This window comes from Sylvia atricapilla, chromosome 11, assembly GCF_009819655.1.
Source record: "Sylvia atricapilla isolate bSylAtr1 chromosome 11, bSylAtr1.pri, whole genome shotgun sequence".
Lineage (NCBI taxonomy): Eukaryota > Metazoa > Chordata > Aves > Passeriformes > Sylviidae > Sylvia > Sylvia atricapilla.
This window is the reverse complement of record NC_089150.1, coordinates 10,394,683-10,420,880: the sequence shown is the minus strand read 5'-3', so window position 1 is coordinate 10,420,880 and position 26,198 is coordinate 10,394,683. Positions and strand designations below refer to the sequence as shown.

The 26,198-nt window shown below is 41.3% G+C and overlaps 1 protein-coding gene across 1 annotated transcript in view; it reads left to right on the top strand.

Moving 5' to 3' along the window:
- LOC136365923 (netrin-4-like) overlaps positions 1-25,983 on the top strand; it is a 45,219-nt gene extending 19,236 nt beyond the window's left edge. The window contains exons 3-10 of the mRNA XM_066326647.1: positions 318-581; positions 12,776-12,902; positions 13,239-13,427; positions 21,000-21,213; positions 21,956-22,092; positions 22,680-22,748; positions 23,638-23,808; positions 24,263-25,983. Of these exons, the coding sequence (XP_066182744.1) occupies positions 318-581; positions 12,776-12,902; positions 13,239-13,427; positions 21,000-21,213; positions 21,956-22,092; positions 22,680-22,748; positions 23,638-23,808; positions 24,263-24,399 (1,308 nt within the window). The 3' untranslated portion in view covers positions 24,400-25,983. The remainder of the gene's footprint in view (positions 1-317; positions 582-12,775; positions 12,903-13,238; positions 13,428-20,999; positions 21,214-21,955; positions 22,093-22,679; positions 22,749-23,637; positions 23,809-24,262) is intronic.
- Positions 25,984-26,198: the final 215 nt, after the last annotated feature.

The window sequence follows — 26,198 nt, the reverse complement described above, 5'->3', positions numbered from 1 at the left end:
GAACACAAGGACGTAGGCTTATCTTGTCCCTTGACATATTGGCTGAATACTGCAAGAAGTGACAGGGCTCAGTAACCCCAGGGAGTGGTGTTTGAACAAAGGCATTTTCCATCTCACATTTGAGATGGGATGAAAGAAGGGACACAGTCACTTGCTGTGGCTTGGTCAGGTGGTGGTAACTCAGCTGTGATGCTCTGGGATCAGCCACAGCCCCACAGCTGCTTATGGAGAGTCTTACTGCTTCTTCCTGAAGATTGTCTTGATGTGTATGCAGAGTCCTGTTGTCTGTTCTGGGATGTGAACCTTCTCTCTTTCAGGTGATTTATCGTGCCTTAAGTCCAGCTAACAAGATCGAAGACCCTTACAGTCCTGAGGCTCAGGATCTCCTGAAGCTCACCAACCTCCGCCTGCTTTTGTTAAAAAGACAGGAATGTCCATGCCACAGCTCAGGATTGGTAGAGAAACCCCAGAGATTTGCCCACTATGCTATTTATGACCTGATCATCCGGGGAAGCTGCTTTTGCAATGGGCATGCAGAGGAATGTGAGTTTGCCAACAGGACAGGAGTCATCGAGAACATGGTGAGTTCCAGACATTTATCAGCTTACTAGACTTGCTACTTGCTTCTTCTGACTCAGCCTAAAAGTATATTTTATGTGTGATCCTGTCCCAGCCTTGCTAGGCCTATTCAAAAAAGGGCAGCACAGTCAATCCACATTAATGAAACCTACACCACTCTGAGAAAATATTTCCTATAGTCCTTTCTACAGATTCATGTATAATAACTACTAAAATCTCTGGAACTCTAAATAAATTGCAATAAACTCTGGACCTCAAGATACCTATAAATTGAAAGAGGCCATTGTAATTGGAACAGAGATCCAATCCCAAATACAGTGAGTGAAATCTCCTACTTATACACCTGCATGGAACTGAATATCTTTGATACAAAGTCTGCCCTGAGCAGAATTTCAGCATCAGATCTCAGACTTTCTGAGTTTGTGAGACATGAGAAATTCTGTCATAGTTAGGGTTTCAGCCGCCACTTTTAGGTTTTCAATCTTCTGTGTTCTTGTTACTTTCACAACATAGACAGCAACATTCAGGATGTGAAAATAATTTCCATTCTCCCACTCTTTTATCCATGCATCTTAAAATAAGTTAGAATATTAAAAAAATAAAAAAAAGAAAGCTAGACCTTGTAGTAAAATTATTCTGTAATACTTGGAGTGACTCTTCTTTGTTCAGTCTTTTATCTGCATTTGACTCTGGATGTGCACAAGAGGAATTGTGTTTGAATGCACACTCAGACATTGAAATTCAGAGGAAATGACTGATGACACCTTTTTGATTTAGCTGCAAGCATTGTGTAGAGAACTGTAATAACAGTCATGGGGAGATTTAATCTGATCAAATCTCCAGGTACATCTAGAGAGGTACATCAGAGATGGAATTCATGGCACCTTAAACAAGTCAATATCTCCCCTGGATCCAAAAGTCTTTGTCTCTGTATTGGGTTTTGAAAACCCAAATAGTCCTTAAAATTCTAGTCCCCAGTGCACTGTGACATAAAAGACCCAAGAAAAACATCCTAAGCTAATTTCTGTCCCTTTAGATACATGGCACACTTGTTTTGGTTTATGTTACTTTGGAATGTCTTCCATTCACTATCTTCCTTTCCACTTTCCTAGGTTCAAAGGTAGATATTGTAAGATAATTAGGACTGTATGACTTTCAAATAATTTCTGAATCTGTTCCATCTGTGCTACGAATCCAAGATTCAGCTACACTATATGATGCTATCAGATTCAAATAATACAGATTCACTTAAATCATAACTGTGTGAAGAAAAGCTGTTTAAAGAGTGAATTGTCCTCACAGCAAACTGTTAAATAGACACATAGTGAAACCAAATAGTTGAATAACGCACTAAGTGAATGCAGATGGTAAAAAAATAAACATTCTGCCCATCAGAAAAGGAAAACACAATATTTTGTGTATGTTACTGGCATAACGACTGTAAACTATGAGTGGATATTTTTCCCACTGGTCACAAGGGAGTAGAATCTTTTTGTGCCATCAATGACTTCACAGGGCAGAAGGTGAAATAGTTTTGATGAAATGCACTTCACGAGTGACTCATGTCCCAGGAGAGAGAGGGTGGATGCAGCACATGATTCGCACAGATATTATCAAGTCTTTGTCTAAGTAAGGATTCAAACACAGCTGTGCAAAAAATTAGAAAAGCCTTCTGTAGTTTTAACTGTCTCTAGAATCCTAGAAGAGGCCTTAAAAAGACCACTAGTGGGCTGGTTTGTGTCCTCACATAAAGGTGTGATCAAGCACACCTAAACTTTTCACTAGTGAATGCTTGTTGAATGAGATTTTCCTGGCAAAGAACATTCAAGCCTTCAGGAGTTGTTCCAGTTTTAACATTTTGAAAGCTCTTCTTTAGTGCCTTCCTAAATAATGTCTGCTGAAAATTAAGGTGATTCCTCCCTGTCTCCCCTTCCCCAATGACCAAAGTGAGCAGTTGATCCTACTTCTGCAGATACAATTGGAAGGTTCTCTCCGTATCCTTCCTTAGGTTCTATTTCTTGTACTAACCAGACAAGTGGGAAGCCTTAGGTGGTAAAAATTAAGATTCTACTCCCAGTTCACACAAGCCTGGAGTAAAGGTGATCATGCTACTGTATCCATCTTTTCTATGCTTTAGACATTACCACTGAAGTCTATCTCAAACACAAAAGGAAACCCACTCTTGAAGGATCCAAGTTCCTGGATCCTTTTTGATTTTATCTAATACTTACCAGTAATGATATTGTAGTGGTGAGGGGAGAGTTCACACAGGTCCAGATCTCAAGGTTTAGTTTACACAGCCAGCATGATGGACTTCATGTAAGTGTATAATTTTGGCTTGAAAGACAGTAATCTCCTTGTCTACAAGAAGGAGGAAAAGGCCTTTGTTGTTGAGGGTTCAACACCAAAGATACAGTTCCTATTAGCCAACCTACACTGCAAAAAAATCTTTGCCATTTTGCAATTTCTTGGCAGAGGAAAAGTGCTCTGCTTTCAATCACATGGTAATGGTGACCCATATAAAACAGGTGTGGAAAAGATGTTACAAACACTGCATATCCAGAAATAATCTGATTCAATCCACAGGCCACATCTAATATTTAAGGTACACATGGGCAGAACAAGTCCCAGTCTACAGATTGAAGGCAGACCAGCTTTGTTTCCCAAACTGCTGTTAGGTAATTAAATAAAATGCTGCAAAACATAGAGACCTCCACAGAAAGTCTTAAGTAATATGACGTCCACAGAAAGTCTTAAGTAATATGAGTTTCAGCCTCTGAATTGTTTATAATGCTCCTGTGATGCATTTATCTTCTGTAGTTAACAAAAACAAAAGCAATATCATGTAGAATACAACTGTAACTGTTTGATATGGGACAGCCCCAAAATCTGAGATCATTCTGCACTTGGGTCTTAGGAAATGCATTATTTTGTTATGTTGCAAGTCTGTTCTTATTACTCTGACAGAAATCTCTTCCATTTGAAATACTCCTTGCACTGCTAAACTGATACTACATGGAGGCTAAATAATGGAGAAAATTAAAGCAAATTTCTTGATATTTTTAACCAATATTTTTCAATACCATTTTGGAGGGACTGGGTGAGCTATGGCTGTTAGACAATCTATCACTGATCAGTTTATCTGTGGATATGTCACTTCAGTCATGACAACCCATTCAGCTTCTGGCTTCTCCACTGAGGCTGCCAACAAGAAATGCAGCTCCGTGAGAAGCAATGTCACAGATGCCACAGTGTCATAGCAACAAATGGATACAAGAAAACTGCAGACTGTAAACCCAACGTCCAAATGGTGCAGCATTCCTCATACCTTGAAATCCTGCATAGTTTCATGCATATTTCTGGTCATAAGTTTGTGAAAATACACCAAGATACAAAATAGGCCCATAGGATCCAATGAAAATATTATCTGACTTCTTATTTTAGAGCAAAACAGTAATAATTACTCTTTCTGTGGAGCATTTTTGTGTGTGTGGTATTTTTGTGGGTGTGTTGTTTTTTTTTGTTTTTTTTTCTGTGTGTGTGTTTGTTTTGTTTTATTAAACAAGTTTTGTTTTTAAACAAGCCATGCACCCCCCTCAACACAATTTATCTAGATGACATTTCCTGTATAAACTACTGTGAATATCACATCGGATAAGAGAAAAACTTTGAGAAATGAAGATGGGAGCTGTAAATAGGCAAGAAACTTCAGGACAAACATGTCTTGAATTTTGCTGAGGTTTGTTGCTATTGACAGTAATGTTTTCTTGGTTTCTATTTAGCTTTCCTCAGATGAGAAAAATAAAAGAAGACACGGAAATGTCATTCCTTACCCAACTTCAATAGCTTTATATGGTAGCTAATGGCAAAATTCTCCTTTCTGATATCACAGCCTGCATTTTTCAAACTCTTACAAATAGGTTCTTGGTGGGTGTTTGTTTGGGTTTTTTTTGTTTTGGTTTGGTTTTTTATGGGGATATTCATATACTGTTATAAGTGAAACAACTGTCAGGACCCAGCCAGCCAAATGCATCGAGTCTTGTTCTATGGTTGGATGCAACAGAACATAATCCTGTCCAAGGTATTGCCACTACAGGATGTACAAAGTTACGTGTGTCTCTACAGACAGAGGTGTCAGGTTTAGGATCTGCTTTCATGGCCCATTTTAGCTGAGTCCAGAGGTGCTTCCAGAACAAAGTTTACAAAGCAGAAAGTGCATATGGACAAAACACAGAATTTAGACCAAAGTCCTTTTTGTTTGCCAAACATTTCACAATTCTCTTTCTAGCTCATGATAAGCAAATTCAGAAAGAGGAAAGCAAATGTGGATTAAAATTTTTTTGCATAAAACATTAGGGTTTTTTTCTTTAGTTCTTAAATATTGGTACCTACACTGCCAGGAAATTCTTACAAGTGGCCTAGGATGTTTCTTTTGCTTCTTTATCCTGTTTACAGAGACAAATTAGACTCCCTGTGGGCCTGATCCTCCACAATGAAGCAAATGGAAAGTTTTCCACTTACTTCAAAGGGAGCAGGATCTGGTTCTAAGTAGGATTCCTTGTTTGGCATAATGGAGGTTACATAAGGTAAAACTTGCTTTTTTTTTACATCAATTTTCCAGGTGACCAGGCTGCCATAACCTTTGCAAATATTATCTACCTCCTCTTCAGATAGCTTGTGCAGTTCTATTCATAATCCCCAGCTAAGTTTACACATTATCTGACTCCAGCTGTGCCCAGAACTCAGAGATGCAAGAGGTGCCACTCACTTTCAGGACATTTGAACAGTGGTATTTACCCATTACTCTGTGATTCAGGCACTCAGTATAAATTAAAATACTGAGTCTCATTCCCCTTTCTGCTTCCTCCATTCTTAAAACACTCAGCAAGAGCTGGTGACCTCCTGTAACTGAGATGGTGCATTTCAGCCTAAGAGCTGTTACTTGTGTGCAGTTTTTTACAGATTGATAATGGAAGTAACTGGCACTGCAGGCAAAAATAAGAGGACAGCTTTCCCCCAAAATCAATAATAATCAAGGTAGAATTCAGAAAGTAAACAATAAGAAAGCAGAATGAAGCATGGACTGAGGGATAGCCAGGTGTGTGTGTGTAAAGCCTGAGTGAGCTGAATTGAGGCAAAGGGAGGAGTTGTCTTGAAACTGTTAGAGACTGAGAGAGATTATCTTGGTACTGTTCAAAACGTTCTTAGGGATGTCAGTCTGAATATTCAGCTGAACAGTGTCACTGATTTTTTTCCACCATCACCAATTCAGTGAATTTGGAGCCAGCAGCAGCTCATTCACTCACCCACTGCTATGGAAATCAAAACCTGTATGGGCTCAGGTGGCTCTGCCACAAGTCCCAGCTCTACTTATCCCTGTCAAGTTCCTGCAGACTTAATTTACCAAAGTCACCAACTATGAGCCAGACACTGAGTTCCCTCAGAAAACACCCATATGTGTGGTAGTTTTCTGGCATCTATATGTATTATACCTTTTCCCAGAAAACAGCAAGTGACAGAGGAAAATAATGACGTTTCTCATTCCTGATGAGAGCAGGAATTTGAACTGCCCATCTGCCCACAGCAGGCACTGCAATCTGGGACTTCCTCCCAAATCACCCATTCTCTTTCCAACATTGAAAAAGTTGAAGGGACTTTTTAGTTTTGCCTCTTATAAGTTGTATGTGCTCTCCTTAGGACCTGATATTCAAGGATTTCTTATAAATCTGCACAGATATGTCTTTTTGTTTGGAGAGACCAAAGATCCCATTAGAACTGTAAGAGAAACAAAGCAGAGCAGCAGACACTGTTTCATTTAACCATGCAAAATGACCCAGGAAGAGTCAATTTACTACAAGCAGGTAAGGGGTAGCCTCTGATGTCATTGCAAACTGTGGTATTCCAAATTTCCCTGGTGAAATCACAGAGTGAATACAGAGTCCAAAGGCAAACATTTTTTCTGAATCAGCAACAGTTGCTCTGAGCTGGAAGGCTTCCAAATTTAGCCTTCATTCATTAGGAATAAAGCCCCCAAATAGACCGAGTGTAGCTCAGGAAAAAGAGCAACAACCACAACGTTTACTGAAAGGACAATAGGTAAAGAAACTGAGTGGGCAGAGAGAAAGCAAGAGGCTTCAGGTATTATACAAAGATGAACACAGTTAAGAAAAAATTAAAAATTATAGGACAAAGAGGTGGAGAATTTTCTCTCTCTTTCTCAGCTGTGGATCAGAATTCAGGTGAAGAAGCTTTGTACAAAGATGACTAAGTATCATGTAATTTCTTGGAACTGTTTTATGAAAACAGGGTAAAGTTCTACACTATGTGCTATAAATCCACCACAAGTTAGAGAGCCCAATGGAACTACTGGATGAAACTCATGGCTGAGCATAGCAGGTCAAGCTAAATGATTGGAGCTGATCATCCTGCATTAAAATCCACAAAGCTATAACCTCCTCTATGTCCTGATTCAAAGCTGCTCAGGTGGTTGATGTACAAATCAAAGCCTTTGGCAGCAACACTTGTAACAGCATGACTGTACTGTGAGACAGATGAGGGAATTAATCCAGATTAAAAATACTAGTGCCAAGAGAAAAAAAAAGCCCTCAGTTTAGCTTTTTTCCAAACATGGTTTGGTTTTAAAGCCCAATTTATATATAAGTCAGGGTATGATATAGGTGACAGCATAGAAAGAAGTAATAAAGAAATGTCTCAAATTCAGATTATCCAAAAGAAGTTTAGATCATGAAGCCACAGTCTGAGAACACAGCTGCTATACCGAAATACAAAAGTAGAACTTGCTTTCACATGGCCATTAAAGACAATATGATGGTGATTGAGCATAGCAAAACATTTGTGTTCCTCTCCTGGACTAATAATATCCTCTAAATTCAGGTATGTCAGTTTATAAACATATACCCTTTGCAAAACTGATTAGAAAACTTGAAGCATGAAGAAGCCAGAATATTAGCATTTAAAGCAACAGTTTTCATCCTTCAAAGCTGACAGCCTGCATTAGTGACAGGAGTAACCCTAGCTGAATGCACTGGGAGAGCAGGAGTGTGATATTCTAGTTGATGCACATGGAACTTCACACTGGTATTATGAAATGGTGAGGCTTATACAATCACACAGTCTGCCTGCCTGCATCATTTTCTCAGATCCATTCCCCACAGTAACTTTGGAAGACATCATCCACTTCCAAAAAAATTTGTGGGAGCGATTGAACTCTCAATACAATGAATGGGAAAGAGCCTCAGAGACAATACAGTTTTCAGAGTAATGAGGAAAAACAGATGAAGAGAGGTGTTATAAAAATAAATTTCATAATGTTTTCAAAGTACTCAAATATTGCAGCCATGAGCAGAGTGGAGAAGCCCATACAGGCCTAAACACCTTTGTATCTAAGGATCAGGATATGACAAGTGTAACCTATGGAACAAAAGGATAAAGTGAAATATAGAGGTGATACAGAAATCCCCTGGATCTCAGTTTTTCATCTGCTGTACCAATACCTTTTTATGCATTCATATAAATCAGTGTCCTAAACTACTCAGGCTTTAGCTAAAAACTACCTTGTTTCCTAACTGTTGGCATGATTCTTGCCTCTGTTGCTCACATTTTGCTTTCAAGCTTCCTCCACTGCTGATCAGCAGCTCCAGGTGAAGAATGATGAAGTATTTCATACCTCAGGTGCTTCCCTGTAGTCAGATATCCTAAAGATTCCAAAGACATTAATCCAGTGGCAATCAAAGTATTGTTATTTGTGTCTTGAAGGTACTAATGTAACTTTAACAGCCCTGACCAGCCCCATCTGAGACTCTAACCCATGCTTTCTGGCCATTAGCCTTGGGGTCCTATTCAAGCTCAGCCCTGGGCTCTCACTGCCTGTTTCAGGTATGCTCTGGGTGTGTCTGTTTGCATCCCTGCCTCTGGCCCTGCCTCTTAGTAGGGTTCTGGTGCTCTGCTCTAGGTCTGAACCTTCCATCTGCACCTTTCCCTGGCATGTGCTGTAGATTGTCTCTTGTTCTGCCCTCTGAATGGACTTTGCATCTACATTGTCCTTCTTGACCTGTCTTGAACTACAGGTCCTTCTTGACCTGTCTCCTGCTGCTCCTGAATTATCCCAGTCCCTTTCCTTTTTGTTTCTGGGCTGTTCATGGACTGTGGTGCCAGCTTCCTGCTCTGCCCACAGTGTTTGGGATGGTGGCCCCTCGGTAAGGGCACAGCCTTTGCTGTTGAAAACCTCATCTTGTAGCTCTTTGGCCCTTAAAGAGCAGCTGGTCCTTGTTGCTTCCTGACAATCCTCTCCTTATTAATCATCTCCATGTAAATCTGATGCTGCTTTTAAGGGCATAGAAAAGTGTCGGCATAGTTCCCCTGGATCTGTGCTTGTCTGATTATCTTCTCTTCCTTGGCACAATATTTGTGTTTCAGCGAGATCCAGTGCATCCTGAGATCTTGCATTTGGTAGAGATTGCAATTTTCCAATTTTTTGGTCAAACTTTGCTGCCTTATTTCAGCAGTGAATAAACAACTCAGGAATACACCTGTTCTCCTTGTGCTGGTGTTGAATGTGACTCTCACATTCTCCTGTCTTTAAGCAGATATCCCATTTCCTATTTTATCTCATAGTTTCCTGTATTTCATTCTTGTTTCTTCCTGGACTTTAGTCTCTGGCTGCCTCTCCTATCTCTTCCTCTCTAACAGAACAAATGGTCTCATTACTCACAGCCCCTTCACCTAGCCTTATTTCACCTTATTTGTTTCCACACTTAAATGTAACACATCTCTTCCACAGCTTAGCTTTTCCTACATTAGCCACTCTTTCTGTGATGGCCACTTATATCCATTAATCTTTTTTTTTTTGTGTGTGTGTTCAATGTGAACTGTTCATCTCTGTTCTCCTCTCCTATGCAAATCCTTCCTGTAATTCATTGTCACCTCACGTTGCACTCTCTTCTGTAGCTGTTTCATCCATGAATGCTGTCTGAGATTACTCTCCATGGAAAAAATATTCCTTGATACCCATGCACAGACAACTCATGCCAGACTACTTTCTCTTTTTCTGCTTTACCTTTGCATCAATACCAATCAATTCTCTTTGCCTTTTTCTTAAACCTATACCAAAAATGTTAGTATCCAAATCTAACACTCTCTAAAAGAAGTTCCATGCCAGCTTCCCTGTTTCCCTGTGCCTGCTCAGTGGCTTAGACAAAAGGGCTGAAAAGCCAAGCAGACAGCCAGCAGGAGTGCCAGTCATCCTTCCACATGTATTTGGTTGCTGTTCCATAGCAGGGACCACAGGTAGGAAGCTGCTTCTCTGCTTCTGTCCTGCTCACAACATGGCACAAACTACAGTTCACAATAAATCAGTGGGCAATGAGCAGACTAACACATCTACTTTCCAAAGAATAACTTGAGCTTTCCTTTGCTCTCTCACTGAATTTTACTGTTTATTTTTTCTGAATAATTGTTCATGAGTGTTCACACCATCTGTGCTGGGCACTGTAAGCACAGGGTCCTGTGGAATACTGAATATTTGATCATGTCATTCAAGGCTAAAACAAGACTGCATGGTTTAATTCTACCATTTCCCAACTGCAGTCTCAGCGCTTTTCATGTAATTTTTTTATATATAGTGAATAGACAGTTTTGCATGTATTTCTAAAAAGTAAAATGGGGTAATTTATACATTTTACATAGAAATACATTTCAAGAAATATTTCCTAAGAAAGTGAAGATATCTAGAATTTTGTTCTGATCCATTTTAGAATGAGCTATAAAGTTCAGGTGGAGTCTGAAGTTTGGAGATAAGCAAATCTATAGTCCTGGGTCAGGTTCATTTTACCTTTTCTCTGTTCTCTGGCTTCTGAAGAGCAGCAGGAGAGAACTTAGAGAACACAGGGGAGAACTTAAAGCTTGAAAAGCCAAACCCAAATAGGGAACAGCACAACGCTGTCGTATCAGTATGTTTGCCTTCGTCTCTGTCATTTGTCACCCTGTTTATGCCTTGAAGGTGCACGAGTTTCGTGTGCGAGGCGCTCCCCGGGGTGCTGGTGCGGGCTCGGACAGACACACAGCCGAGCTGTGCTCAGTGTGCCGTGAGGAGGCAGCCACCTGCCAGCTGGCATCAGCTGCGGCCGCTCCCAGTGCCTGCTGCATCACATTCTGCCCGGGAGGACTGGAAACCAGGGAGAGAGAATTGCTGCAGGCACAGGAGTTTGGGGGCAGGGGAGCAAAGCCACACTGCTGCTCTTTGGGATGCTCTCTCCTGATCCCTGCTACCTGCTCTGTCAGATGGGGAAGGGGGACTGCAGGGAGAGCCTGAAAGAAAAGACCAGGGAAAGACGTGACTCATGTTAATGGTGAGATTAAAGGATTAATGTCAATTCACACCCCAGTCAAAATGAAATTTCAGCCTGTTTGGTTTCTTTTTGGTTGTTTGGTTGGTTTTGGGGGTTTATTTTGGGGGTTTGTGTGTGTGTGTGTGTGGGGGGGGGTTCTGTTTGTTTGTTTGGGTTTGTTTGTTTGATTGGTTGTTTTTTTGCTTGGTTGGTTTTTTGTTGTTTTGTTGTTCTGGTTTTGGTTTTGGGGTTTTTTTTTGTTATGTGCAGTGGGGCAGAGCTGTGCTGAGCTCAGGATCCTCAACAGCCCACGGAGAGACAGGGGTTTAATCCCTGATTTCCCTGCATTTCCTGCCCTAGTACGAGAGTCTCCTGGCATAATAGCAGCTGCTCTTGTGATAAATGTAGAATATGATTTATGGTACCACCCTTCCCTTTCTCTCACACCCTATGGCTTGATTGATATTTCCTCCAAAAAAAAGTATCTGTGAAATCCTTTCCCAGAGGCATTGCAAACAGATATTGGAATACTATTTATTTATTGAAAAAACCAAACAAACCAAACAAATAGAACCAAGCAACAACATAAAAAACCTTCTATTCTTAGATGTGGGTAGAGAATCTCGTGCACCAATTTGCAGTTTATTGGGAAAGTGGCTGCTTTACTCCTGGTGTGTAGAACTACTTTAGAGCAGAAGTAGTTTCAATGGCAACTTTCTCTTTGAAGGCTGGACTAGCTCAGTTTGCAAGGTCTAGTTTCTGGTGTGAATACCTGATATGTATTTGAATATTTCCATGACTAAAATATCATTATTGTGCTCCAATGAAGGTAAGTAAATTTGTATTTACCTAGTTCTTTCTTCAAGTAATTTTCAAAGCAAATATCACAGAGAGAACTATTTAGCCAATCTTAATCAAGACTTTTGCACTTTATTTGCCCATCAAATATTACGTATTGTTTTCTGGCTTAGATGGATTTATGTACTTCAGACTCCTTCTTCGGCCAGTTTTTGCTCTATTTTTTTTTTTTTAATCTTTTAATTCCTAATTTACATGGTAATAAGATGTTCAAACAGAACACAGCATTGCAAGTAATATTTTCTGTCCCTTTGGAGTCACAGTGTTCTTAGTTCCATATCCCAAAATTTGACAAGGCCTTTTCTACTAATCTAATTTATATATACTCATGTGTAAGTTGGCAGTCTGGTGCCCATTGTACCTAAGTTAAAACATCAGTGCCCTTCTCATAGAATGTGTGGGTTTAGGTTACTTTTCTGTGGGTTGGTATTTTTCCATTTTTAATATTTTTGCTACATTTTTAACTGTGCTAGGATGTCCAGGACTATTTGTTCATTCACCTAACACTTTATAATTTAGTAATTCGTGGTGATTTCACTTCCCTGTATTTACACTCTCTTCCAGATCATTGTTAATGTCAAATAAGACAGAGCCCAGCATCCTCTGTTAGACTGTGCTCTCCTGTGACTTTGCTCTGCTAGCCAGAGAATATGATACTCTTTTTGTGCTCTTGCCTTGAATTTGTAAATCAAAATAAGAGCTGTTAGCTCACCCAATTTAAAGTCTGGAGGTTGTTCATCAATACCATAGTTAAACAGCCAACTGAGAGGTAAATTGTTGCTATGTGCATTTTGTAAGACATAGGAAAAATTCTACATCGTTAATAACTGTGAAAAGAGAGAGCTGCACGTTTTAACTCCAGGCTCTGTGGGTTTCCTAAGACAGCCAGGCAGCTGTGTGGGAACTGTGCAGAAGTCGCACATCCTCATGGGGCTGCTGGGGACTCCACCTGCTCTTGCAGCTATTTGACTGCTGTCCCTGTCCCCTGCCAGGTCCCCGGGCAGTGTGTGTGCAGACACAACACGGCAGGGCACCACTGTGAGAAGTGTGCTCCGCTCTACAACGACCAGCCCTGGAAGCCAGGAGACGGAAAAACAGGGGCACCAAATGAATGCAGAAGTAAGTGGAAGGGAGTTATTGTCCCAGGCTCGCAGGGTGAGCACTCCCCATACCAGCGGGCAAAGATTTCTATGATTTACAGTAATAGTGCCATTACAGACACTGGGGATAAATTGCTGCTCATTGATGGAGAACTTCGGTGTGCGGGTGGTTTTTCTGCACTGGGGCTACCGGGGAGTGCAATTTACAGGCCAGAAATCCGGATTTCATGGAGCTACACCCCTCACATCCCAGGTCCTAGCAGGGCTAAAATACTGCCAGATTGGTTTGGAACGTGATCCCACGATCACTGTGTCAGTTCTACAAGCCTGACGGACATTGTCTTGTCCTCACCAGAGTGTCGCTGTCACAACCACGCCGAGAGCTGCCACTTCGACCTGAGCGTCTGGCTGGCGTCGGGGAAGCGCAGCGGGGGCGTCTGCGACAACTGCAGGCACAACACAGAGGGACACCGGTGCCAGAGGTGCAAACCCGGCTTCTACCGAGACAGAGGGAAGCCCTTGTCTTCTCCAGAGGTCTGCAAGCGTAAGTCACCGTGCTACATGAGGTGAAGAGTGAATGGTGAAAGAATCATTAAATGAACAAAATAATTTCTATAGAATCAGTAACCTATAGAGGTAACTCACGAGTAGTACTATATTTTCTTTGTATTCTTTTCCTAAACAATAGGGGGTTTTGATGAAAGGTAATCATCCTGATTTTTTGTGTCTGTTTGTCCCCATGTCATGGCATATTTTTTTTGTGAGAACTGATTCAGTTCTCCAAATGCATTGCTTCCTGGGGAAAGGTACATTCTTCTTGTGTTTGGTTTAAAATTAATATGGCTCCTTTTCTCTTGAGGCACATTTTATTTACCTGGGGTTTTTTTCTGTACCTCTCAAGACTGTGTGAGCCTGTGTGCAAGCTATTGTTAAATTCTATTTGACTGTGCAACATCTGTGCACATAAATACATATAGTGGACTCAGAAGATACAGGAGGCCCGGGACTGTGCGCATTCACTCGGAAACAAATACATCAGAACTCAGGCTGACTTATCTCCTCACTCTACAGCTGTTATGGGGTGCTCTGCCCAAATAAATTGCATCATTAACACTTCAGCAGAATGTGTTAGGGTGTGTCTCGGGCACAGAGGCACTAATGGGTACACACAGAGGATGTACAACCTCTGGTTCAAGACAGTTTGCACCCAGCCAGTCTGGCAAAGAGCCCAAATCTCCCTCACATAAAGTAAACATTTCCTGAGTATCCTGCCAGGCTTCACATGTCTGATTCTATCTCACATCTCTTTAAGAGGTTGCTATTTCCAGCCTAATTTCATTTTTCCCTTTGGATAGTTTTCCTTCCCCATAGCTCAGACATCAGTTACCAGCACAGAGAACTTCATCCTCTTATCTGACTTCTTGCCCACTGACATAATGAGCTTTTGAAGCTTTCTGACCCTTTTAATGTTCTTCAACATGATTCCTCTTAAACACTTTGGTTACTCCTCTCCTGAGGACTGTGAGTCCTATAATATTGCCTAAACTTTCTGTGCCCAATACATCCAATGCTTCTGCTCTTTCACCTTCTTCCCACTGGAACTTGGTGACAGCAGATGGCTTCCACACAACTTTTTCTTCTCATTTTCACAGTGTTCATCACAGAAAATAGATCAGCAGACAGGGCAGGGCGTGAGTTTACCTGGCTCACCCTGTATCCTGCAGTCTTCTGTAGTGGTCTCTTTCTAGTTCTGTTTCTACCCTGAGCAGATTCGCAACAGGGAAATATTGTAATGAGAACAAATCGCTATGCCAGAAGATTAGCTTTCAATCTCATAGCACCTGGAGGAATCTGTGTATGAACTCTTGTACTGAGCAGCAGGGAGATGGTGCAGTAACCAGCATCATGTGTAATACTAGATAACTGCTAAAGCCAAGGAGCACTGGAGAGCAGCAAAGAGGAAAAAAACATTGTTTGAAAATACAGCCTATCTGTCTGGAAATCCTAGAACTGTTGGTGTAGATGAAATCAGACCTTGACTCTACGTCTGCCTCTCTTCTCTGGTCTGGTTACAGGTCTCTCCTGCCAATACTCTGCATAGCAAAAGAAAAACTGCTCAGAAATTTACCTTGTTGAAAGAGCTTTATTCCTGTTGTGCCAGTCAAGCACAACAATGTTCTTTTCACCTACGAAGGTGCTGCTGCCAGCACAAGGCCCCCAAATGCAATTGTCTCCACTCTGAGTTGCATGCTCAGGTCTAGAGAGCTGCCATCCTGCTTTAGTCACTGAAAGTTATATGTCTTTTTTAGGTTCCTTGTTCTGTCAGTGGAGAAACAGAGGGACCTCTGGGGAATTATTTATTGCAGTCTAAGGTAGATGCCTGAAACAGATGGACTGAATTGCCCTCTAAAGCATATCTATTTCCTTAAGAGGTACTCTGGATAACCAGCCCCCACTAGAGTTTCTCTTAGCTGAGATTAATTTAATGGGTTTGATTCAGCAGCAAAGGTAAGCACGACCCTATCTGTGAATGATTCAAGTCAATGGGACCTTTTCCCAGGGGTGTAAAGGCATTCATGAATGCTTGCCATATCAAGATATAAGGAAAGGGCATTGCAGCCCACTTGGCTTTTGCAGCAACCGTGTGCACAATGCTTGTACCTCTGTGGGAAAAGGAGGTTCTCTGTATATAACTACAGAGGTCAGAGCAATCTGGGAAGGAGGTAGTTAATCTGCGCCTTTTTCCTTTTATTTAAGGCAAAGAAAAGAATTCCCACAATAAGATTTGGCAAATTACAATAATGGGTAGTACTCTGTATGATGGAAGACTTGATCCCCAAACACTTCCCCATGTGGATTGCAGGCAGTGTGTGTGTACTTCAGTACACCTCTGCAGACAATTTCCAGGGAACCCTTCACTACTTTGGTTATTATTAGAGACAGCAAAACCAGAAACACCAGTGGAGACAGGCTTCGGTTAGAACAGACTGAGTTTGATAGAGGGAAGCTTATTCCAGGACCATCATCAGCCAACATTAAACTGAAAAGCCTCCTGCAGGATAGGGCCCTCTTCTCTATCCCTTAGGTTGAAAACTTGCATTGCCAGTAAACCTCATCTGGTGTGGTCCACCTGTGTTCAGGTTGTGTGACCCTAAAACCAACTCCTGTTACTCAGTAAAAAAAGTTTCTATTTTGAGCATTGCTAATATATTAGACAATGAGACCACCAGATACATTTTTGTCATACCTCATCCTGCTGATTATAAATCAAAGAGCTGCCACTTCTGGATTAGCATGTTTTTAAGCAATTCCAAGGCATCATCTCACTTTGAGAAATTCGTGCAAACAGTGCCAGACTAACAACACTAAATGAAGAAACCCACCCAATGAGCAAGTGTTGAAAAGCAGTAATAAACTGCAAACAGCAGACTGAAAGGTTTTGGTGGGAGCGACCTAGTGCCCATCTTCCCATTTTGAGCTCAGAGGAAAAAAAAACCTTCAATGGGAGATGAAAACTTTACCCTTGTATACAGTAGATACTGAGCTGGGAAAGGAAGTCTGATGAAAAAGCTGAATGAAATGCTGGGCTAATCCCTTTGAGAAAGCACGCTTGAAGAGTGCTCTGCCATCCAGAGCAAAGTCTAGGTTCAGCTGTGACATCCCCCTCAGGCTCCCAGAAAGTTAACAGGACACTGCCCAGGCCCAGAAAACAGTCTTTCAGCATTAGTCATAATAATGAATAGCATTCTCTCCTAATCTGTTTGGGGAAAAAAAAAAGTTGCATAACAATTGGATCTCCTGGTACTATCTAAACCACCCTTAGCTGACCCTCCAGTGTGAGACTGGAAAGACATTCCCTCAGGAAAAAAAAAAAAAAATCTGCTGAAATTTGATATGGAAATGTGAATCTGCTATTCCTTTTTGTCTGCAGAGGTAGCCTGCCTCTGATCCCTTTGCTTCTCCTGTTCCTACCAGCTGGGATGAATGAGAGCTGGGTCATGGGCAGAGCCTTGTTTTGACACTGCTTAGATCTATATTAAACAGAAAAAAAGGCATGAAAAGAGTCCCAGAGCAAGGCACACACCTGCCTGTTATTGGGGGTGACAACACAGGATTAAATAGTTTGTATATAGACTAGCATGGGAGCTTTGACTCAAAAGACTAATTGTTTCCTAACCAATGGTTAGAAAAGCTGCTGTATCCTTGGCTCTTTCCTGTGGCTTATTCCAAGGCTTAAGGGATCCTTCTGAAATGGCACCATCTTTTGTACTCACCCTTTGCTTAGATTAAAAGTAATGCAGGCATGTAGACCCATTAAAAAGGGTCTCCAGGAAAACAAGCTTTTTTACTCAAAGAGTGAGGCTAGAAAATTAAAATGTGCCCAGATGCACATGCACACACACATGGTCTGAAAGGCTCTGCTTCTCATCCTTTTACTTCTGAGCAGAGGACTGAACTTTTAATTCTAATATCACAAAGGCCCCATCACATCTTGGTTCAAAGTCTGTCTTAATCAGCCCTGACCACACACAGAGCTGTCTATCTTATTTCTATCTTATTTCCTTCCCTTAAGAAACATCATTTGGCAGAGTCAATCCCCACACCTGATATGCTTTAAAAATCATATTGGTTTGATCATATACTCCCAATACAGACACATATTTCAGACTCAAAAAAGAGTGTTTGATTTTTCATTTTGCCTGTTGGGATTTTTTAATCAACTAGCCAGTCTGCTCACAGCTATCTCTTATGCAGTACTATTAGACAAAAGTTTAAGACAAGGTACCTCAAAGGCCATTGACTTACTTGGAGCACCTGATATTTTACTGTAAACTGGGACCATATTGCTACAACTAATATTATATTTACATCTGTGTCTAATTACATGGGGAAGACAGCTGTGCTGAGGGCAGACAGATTTATTATGGACTTGATTGGGGATTGCAGCATGAATTATTCATTTTTCATTATTTCTTGTCTCCTCCCTTTTACAGTAGTGTCTGACAAAAACCTAGTATGGGAGTGAGAGTAAAAGGCAAGAAGTTCCTTCATGGTACTCTGTGTCCAATAGGCAACTCTAAAGTAAAATGATGTTTTTCACTACACTACTGTCAAGGGGAGAACCAAAATAAACTGCCCAGCTCTGAGCCAGGACTGTCTGCACACCGTCCCTAACATAATTGATGATGCCTTTGACAAACAAGGCCATTGTCACATCAGCTGCTGTTTTGTTAGACAGGGAGGTGGATGGAGAGAAAATGAGGGCTTGCCAAGAGAAAAGAAGCAAAAATCAGTGGGAAAGGGTTGTCAAATACTGGAAAATGTTAAAGGACGAGGTTTTGGAAACTTGCTTTTATGTTTCTTTAATTGTGAGGTTTATTTGCAATCCCATGGTATTGTTAAACAGATAAAAACCCAGTCATCCACAGCTGCCCCTTCAGCATGTGACATGTGGGCTCTTATTTTAGGAGTTACCTTAGATGTACAACTGGGATTTTGGATGTAATACTCGGGAAGCCAGACAATGTACCCACCCAAGCTGAAATGCTAAATAAACACAGACTGAGTAAAGAGTTTGCAAGCCACTTGTATAACTCATCTGAAAGTGTTGTACATGTATTGATTCAGCTTGTTTTCTGATCCAGCAGAAGCTGTCCCAGTTTCTAACTGGAGAATATGTCCCACAGTTTATCTGGGAACATTATTTTTACTGAATTGTAGCCTTAAAACAAAAAGAAAGAATAAAAAAAAAAGAAAAGAAAAAAAAAGGCACAGTTTTTTCTGCTTCCTCATCAGCTTTCACCAGTGCTGTCAGTCACTGTGCTGTAATATCTTCCCTTAGGAATAGGGTAGGAGAAGTTCTCATCTTCTTGAATCAGGTTCCAGTCTCAGCTGGGGATAGGTAGTCTAATGATGTGAGTTACCCATCTGTTAAGTGGCTCTAACTGATGAAACCCAAAAACTAGAACTAAGAGGGATAAAGACAGACCCAGAGGCTGCAGAAATCTAAGGCATTTTAAGTGAAAATTCCACAGGTCGATCCTACATATAGTAATATTACAGTGAAAACAAACCTGATGTTGGCAAATTCTTGCTGCTTGTGTCTCAAACCTGTCTGCAATAAAGGAAGGGTGTTTCCCCTCCTTATCTATGAAATCCATTGTTTCCAGTGACTGACAAACTAAGAGTCTCTTTTTTAGGGTGATGTAGTCAGACCGGCAAGAATGGGGTGGGGGGTGAAATCGAGTTTAGCAGCAAAAAATCAGACCTTGCCTTTGAACCTGTCAGGGCTAATGAGCACTTCAGTGTCACACCTGCTCTCCAGAAGTGACAGCACAAGCCCTGGGTTTGCTCCCAAAGTCGAGGCTGCTGCCCTCCACCAGCCCGCCCATTGTGCTGAGCACATTGCCCATGACAGCACGTGGCTTTTCTGTCCCTAGGCTGTTGTGCTAGTGTCCCCTGAGTCCAATGGGCCCTGATCCACCCACAGCAGTAAAATAACATTATTAAAATTATTGGTGTAAAGAACACAGGGCATGGGGAAAAAAATAACTGTATGGCAAGCAGATCATAAGAGAAATGCCCTTTAAACAAATTGCTCGCCCTTCTTCTTGTACTATTTTCAAACGGTATTTTCTTTTCATTTCAAACATGAGGTTGAAATGAGATGAAAGTGAATCTGTCCCTGCTACATTTTAAACTCTCTTTAGTAATATATTTGTCCCTTTCCCCTTGGAAAGTGATGTGTGGGATCAGTGTTCATTTGGTGTCTTATCTGTGAGCTCATGAAGAAAAGTAGTTTGATCTGAAACAATGATGGGCAAACTTCAAAAAGCTTTGGAGATCATGTTTGGTTCAAATAAGCATCCAAAAAGGCTGGCCTCTGATCCGAGCTATCTAAACACCTTGGGTGTCCAACATTTAACCGAAAATCTCTGTAATAGCAGGCCTTAGCCACAAGATTTTTATTTCTGCCCTCTTCCAGATGGATGAAGTAGTGATGCATTACCTTTTCAGTCTGCTACAAGCAGAAGTCAGGGCATGCTGCTTTCTTAACACAAAAGAGAGATGAAATATGAAGGCCTGGAGTTCAGCTCAGTTCTCATTTTGATCAAACTTGTCTGAATGATGATGGGTTTGTTTACTGCTTGTATTTTACTTCTGCAAAGCTGTTGGCAGGAGGCTTGACCATCCCAGCCAGGTTCTGCCCTGATGGAGAGGAGTCAACTGTGCTGGCTTGCACCTCTCTGTGTATCCCTCCCTGATGCTGTCACATCAGGAATGTACCAGTGGTGTGGGATTATGACAATGTATTGCCTGTGCAGGAAGAGATGCCCATAGGAGCTGTAACTATCTGTTTTCCTGCCAAATTGCCTTGAGTTGCTAGTCTGGTGTCAAACTGGGGTTTTTCCTCCTATTTGCTCATCTTCGGCTACATGTAAAATACATCTAGTAAGTTTAGAGGTCTTCTCTCATTCTGCTTGCCTTCCTAGAAAAAATCTGCTCATGCATTTGTAAAAGAAAAATCATCAGCTTCTTTAAACACATACAGTACTGCATGGTGTGATGTTTAGCACTTTAGAAAGGAACTGAAGGAAATTTGTGCACTCTTTGGAGACAGAAATTGAAAATATGTTTCAGGTCATCTGAATCACCTTTACCAGCTGCATCTTCCCCAGAGGAAACAGTAGTTTTGTGATCTCTGTGTTTATAGGAAAAGCAATGTAGGCAATAGCTATAAATCTTTACCTTGTCCTTGCTAGTGAAGCTTTCTGCAAAACACTTTTAAAGTTCATCGCCTTCAAGCCCCTTTAAAAATAAATACACAGACAAGGCTTTCTGGTATCACTTCAAACCCCTGTGTCTTCATGATTTGTGTAGAAGAACTGACTTTCATGCACAAACGCTCACAGTTGTACTTGTTTTGCTTTGACTAACAAATTAGAAAGAAACAAAAAATTGCAAATGTAGGCTGAAATGCAATGTTTACTAGTTCTGACTTAAAACTACCGAGCATGAGGAGGAGGGTACAAGTTTATCAGCCTTGCAAAAACGTCACTTAACCAGCCGATCTGCTGGCACATAATTTGACTTGCCCCTTGCTGTGTGTCCATAGCCTGTGCCTGCCAGCCCACGGGTTCAGTCAACACCACGTTCAGCAGCAGCTGGAGGTGCCACCCCCGGACAGGATTCTGCTACTGCAAACCAGGAGTGGCGGGTCCCAGCTGTGACAGGTGCCTGGTGGGCTACTGGGGCTTTGGAGAGGACGGCTGTCAGCCCTGTGACTGCGCCAGAGACTGCGACCAGCGCACCGGGACCTGCCTCAGCGGGTAAAGATGCCCTGTCTGGCCTCACTTTGATGGGGCTCTCTGAAATGAAACAAAGACCAGCAAATGCTGCAGCAATAAGAAAAACTTACCAGGGCGCATAATCATTTGAAAAGGTGGCTGTAAATCATAAAAGGGTTCTTAGGTTATATTTACACCTTTAAGTCCACTGCATTATCCAAGGCAATCTTGAAAGATGAATCTTTGCAGTAATAACAAGCATTTCCACAACCCCACGGAAATATGTGCAAGGTCCTTAAACATACCTTTGCTTTGGAAATAGATGGAAGAGACTGAAGAGACTGCCTCTCATCTGTGCTGAGGGTAAAATGAATGATAGTCTCCCTCTTGGTTCTAGAGGGCCAGGCATCTGTACCCCAGGGAGGTATTAATCAGTACAGAAATCCTGAGATTTGATGAGCAATTGCACTCCTGCAAGCTGTCCTCAGGCCCCAGTGACATAATCAAGTGGTCACTAAGTTACATAATTCCCTAAAAAAAACCAAACATGAGGAAAAAAGGCCCAATTTATAGGTAGCTGAAAAATACTAAGTCAGCAATGGGAGGCCTAAATGAAAGCCTAGACCTTGTCATCTCTCTATCTAGCATGAAGCCTTGCTCACATTTGCACTCCCAATCTGAAGAAAGCAAGCTCATCAGTCTGGGTACAGGCAAAGCCAGCTGTTAGTTTGTTTGCCGCCCCTGTGGTGCCCTAAGGCAGTGTTGTGGTTTGTGTGTCCCCCAGCTATGACAGTGAGCCCTTCTTTAACATCCCCATCGGGGGACGAATCCCCGACCTCGTCCAAACCCCAACCAATGACAGCGAAGAGGAGTGGAGATGGAATGACCACGAGCAGGGATTTTCTGCACTGAGGCACCCAGGTACTGCCCAGAGTCTGGGAACATTTACTTGCCAGTTCTTTCAATCCTCCACCCTGACTGGGTCTGCCCCACTCATCTCCAGCTTGTCTGTAGTGTTTAAACAGTTCTCAGTTTTGCCTGCCCTGTAAAGATCAGCACTTACCATCACTGGTGGCTTGGCAGAGGTAACAGTGCCACTTACTGCATAGCTTGACTTTTCTGAGATGGGTATTGCCTTAACACCAGGAAGGATCAGCACTTCTTAGGTTATGGGATCAAATAAAGGTCTCATTACTTACATAATTTACAGCTGGATCTGATTCTTACAAATCTCTTGATTAGGATCAGTTTATTAACTGTACAATAGACCTCATGTGGGCTGCATTTTACTTGACAGTGCTGATCAGATTTCAGAGTAATTATTTTATCATATAACAAGAAACACATTTGCAAATAACTGAGCTCACTCTCCAACTTATTCTTAAGGTCCATATAGATTATGAGAACTATAGATATGTAACTTTGTAACTGATGATTGTTTGCTCCTCTTTTCTCTCTCGTGTCCTGGCTCTTCTCCAACCTTTTATTTTCTGGGGTTTCCCTGCTAGAAAAGTGCGTGTGCAAAGAAAAGGTGCTCGGAAGCGTCAGTGACTTCTGCCAAATGAAATATGCCTATGGTAAGTGGGTAACATGCCCCCGAGCCATGATCATTTCACAGTGTTCCCACTATGCATATTGTTAGCCGATAGCTGTGAAAAATTACAGGATGGGTTAAGTCCTGAGAGGTAGGATTTCTTCTGCCTTTTTTGTCTAGTGACATGTCCAACTTCTGATCAGAACTTAAAAGCATTTTTCATGCAAAGCTCTGTGGTGTCTCCTTCCCACCCAGTTCATTTCTCTCTTTACAGCAGAGGGGAAATAGAATTAATACTCAGTGAAATGACTAGCCTCTGCATCAAGAAAAAAATATAAAAAACGTCACATCTAAAATGCCATTGCTTTTGCAGTCATTATGCAGGTTCCAATAGCCATGCTCATTTACCAAGAATGTTGCTCATGAACACCTGGTTCATGCCATCACATGAAGCAAGAAAGGATGCCCTGGGATCCAGAGGTTTGATGTGCTTGTGCCAGGAGACAACAAAGCCTGCTTGAGGGGCTGAGCTACATGAGCCTATCATGACAAAAAGTGTAGAATCAGTGCGCTTGAAATCAGACTGGTAGCTGCTTGGGTTGGGGGTTTTTCACCCTTCCTTTTGTATACAGACAAGTGCTTTCCTAAAATTCCCAAGTGCTTGACATCAGCCCATTAAAAAAATAGTTGCTAAATAACATGGTGAAAGGAGGAGTTAACTACTTAAAAAGAAAAATCCAGTTTTCCTTTCCCAGATTTATTTGAAAGATCCATCAGTGAAGTGGACAAGCACTGCATTTTCTGTACAACTGCACTTTGGGGCTTTTTTTGTGTCTTCTTTCAAGGTGTTAAAATTCCACCTTTTAGCAGCATTAACCAAAACTCATTTAGAAATTCATTGTTGGTCTCTATTTGGATATGTTTTCTGGCAGTAATAAAAGCAAGAATCCTATCTGCTCATGACAAAGGGACCCATGCAGAAGTTGTTGTGAAAGTGAAGAAGGTCCTGAAATCAGGCAAAGTGAAAATTGCTCGGAGCAACAGAAGCATTTACCCAGAATCCTGGACCAACAGGGGCTGTACATGTCCCATTCTCAATCCTGGTAAGGAGAACACACTCACCAGGGGTTTTGCTTCCCCTGAAAACAGTGCTTAGGAACATCAGCTGTGATCAGCCTTTCTGGGGCAGTGTCCTTTGATGCATGTTTGCTTTCCAGCTCACAGTTCTCAAGAAAGGTGGTAATGGCAGAAGGGGGGCTAATGCATAAGCAGCAGCTGCCACATCCCAGCAGATCTGTGTGCAGAACCTCACTGGAACAAAATAAATTTGTAGTTGTAAGCCCTGAGCACAGCCCTGCCAGCAGCGAATCTGAGTGCCCAGGAGCCAGCAGGGACAGTAGGCATATGGATGTATACACATAAGATGGTGCATGCATAAGCTGGATGAAATTGAAAAAGTTGGTTCTTTCTTATTATATTTGCTAAATAAGGGTTCTCTCTCTCTCTCTCTTTTTTTTTTTTTTTTTTTCTTTTTTCTTTTTCTTTTTTTTGAACTAGGAACTGACTATCTTATAGCAGGCCAAGAGGACTCTAGGACTGGCAAACTCCTTGTGAACATGAACAGCCTGGTGAAACCCTGGAAGGCATATTTGGGAAAACAAGTATCAGATATTCTTCGAACTGGATGCAAATAATTTCTGCTTCAGAAATTAAAATGCTGGACTTTGCCACTTAGTAACACTGCAGTGAAAGGTGTAGTTAGTTCAAGCATTCCCATTGAATATGCTCCTAGCTGAAGTGAGGAAAGCAGACTTGCCATCCCTCCTTTCATGTGCTTAGACAGGAAACTTGGAACATAAATATTTAAAAAAAAAAAGTGCACAGCCTTATCATACAAAATGACCTAGTGCATCACATATAGATCACAAGTCAGTTCTTCACTTGAGCCTGATTCCACCCAGAATCATTTTACAAGGCAGAACTAAAGATATGGATTAGCGTTTCCATACTTCAGGTCAGAGTCTGATATTAATATGCATAAGCTGCTTTCATAACACATTCATTACTGGGGTGTAATTTTCATTATAAGTGACCACTAAAAGGCAGAAACTTCTTTCAGCTTTACAAGTGGCATAATAGTAAATAAGACTGAATTTACCATCAGACTGCATTATGCCAGTATAATGGGCTGCTTTCTAGAAGACAATATTATCCCACTGCTGACCAGAAACCAACATGTTTATCTTGGGACAGTGTCCTTTCGAGATGTGCAGTGCTATCATCAATGCTTAGTGCTGAGCTCTGCTGTAGAAACCATCCTGGCTCAAACTCCATTCCAAATCCAGCTCTTTGCTGTAGTACTTAGTCTGTTACATCACAAAGGTTTCACAGCAATAACTGAAAATAAGCCTTAATTATAGGAAAAAACTGAAGCATGAGGAACTAGCAGCTGGTCTAACGTTGAAATTGTGACACTACAAAATCTACAAAGCAGAAACAGGAAGTAAATGAATTGGCTGGAGCATGTATCAAATGAGGTAAGCTGTAGTTCTGGGAGAGCAAACTGCCTATTCCAACTGTGCTCAAGACCGCTGACCTTTGACTGCATTTAGTGCTTTCATCACACTTTATCTCTCTTGGTCACACTTCAGGGTGAGATGCTGAAGCTTCCTTCCCATAGTGCCTGAGGATTTTTTTTTCCCTCTGCAAAAGTACAGCAGTGGTAGCATCTGCACTCCAGGTAAAATTAGTTCCGCTCTGCAAAAGCATCCTTTCTAAATCAATTTTACCCTATAGTAATCAAGAGGTAGCTACTTAAATCCTTCCATAACACAGATTTTTGAGGAAATTGTAGTTTGAATCCTGTGTTCCCTGTTTAAGGACTCACAACCAAATGAAGCTGGTTGAAGCAGAAATTAAAATGAATCAATTCTTTCAGCAAGTTACACAGAAAGAGAAAGCACAAATGCTACTTTTGCATATTTCAATTCCATGTCTCATTCTTAATGCTCCTAAGAAAGAGGAGATGTTTTAACTCAGCACTGTCTGACTGGTAAGTAGGATACCTAGAAAACCCTAATACTAATGCAGAACGATGGAAGTCGCAGCTTGCAACTTAGGCCATTGATTCATTCTCTTTACCACTGAGAATGTAAAAATTCAGCTTTTTCCATTTGATTTACTGCTATTTTATTTTGAATTTCACATTAATTGAACAGGAGAAAAATCTTCAGCTCATTTGAAAATGGCTGATAGGCAGACCTTTAGGAAAAATAAAAGCTCCAATTTGTCTCCCAACAGGATACAAACAGTGTTTCTTATGCCCTCCTTTTCATGAAATTTCCCTTCCTCCATTGCTTTCCCCCTTTCACTTCATTATTTATTTGTTGTTACCTGAAGTGGTATCCAACAGTGTGGCATTTCCAACAAGCTATTTAATTAATGCAATAAAACACTTTTTAACCAAGGCATTTGGCAGAATTTGAAATGTCAG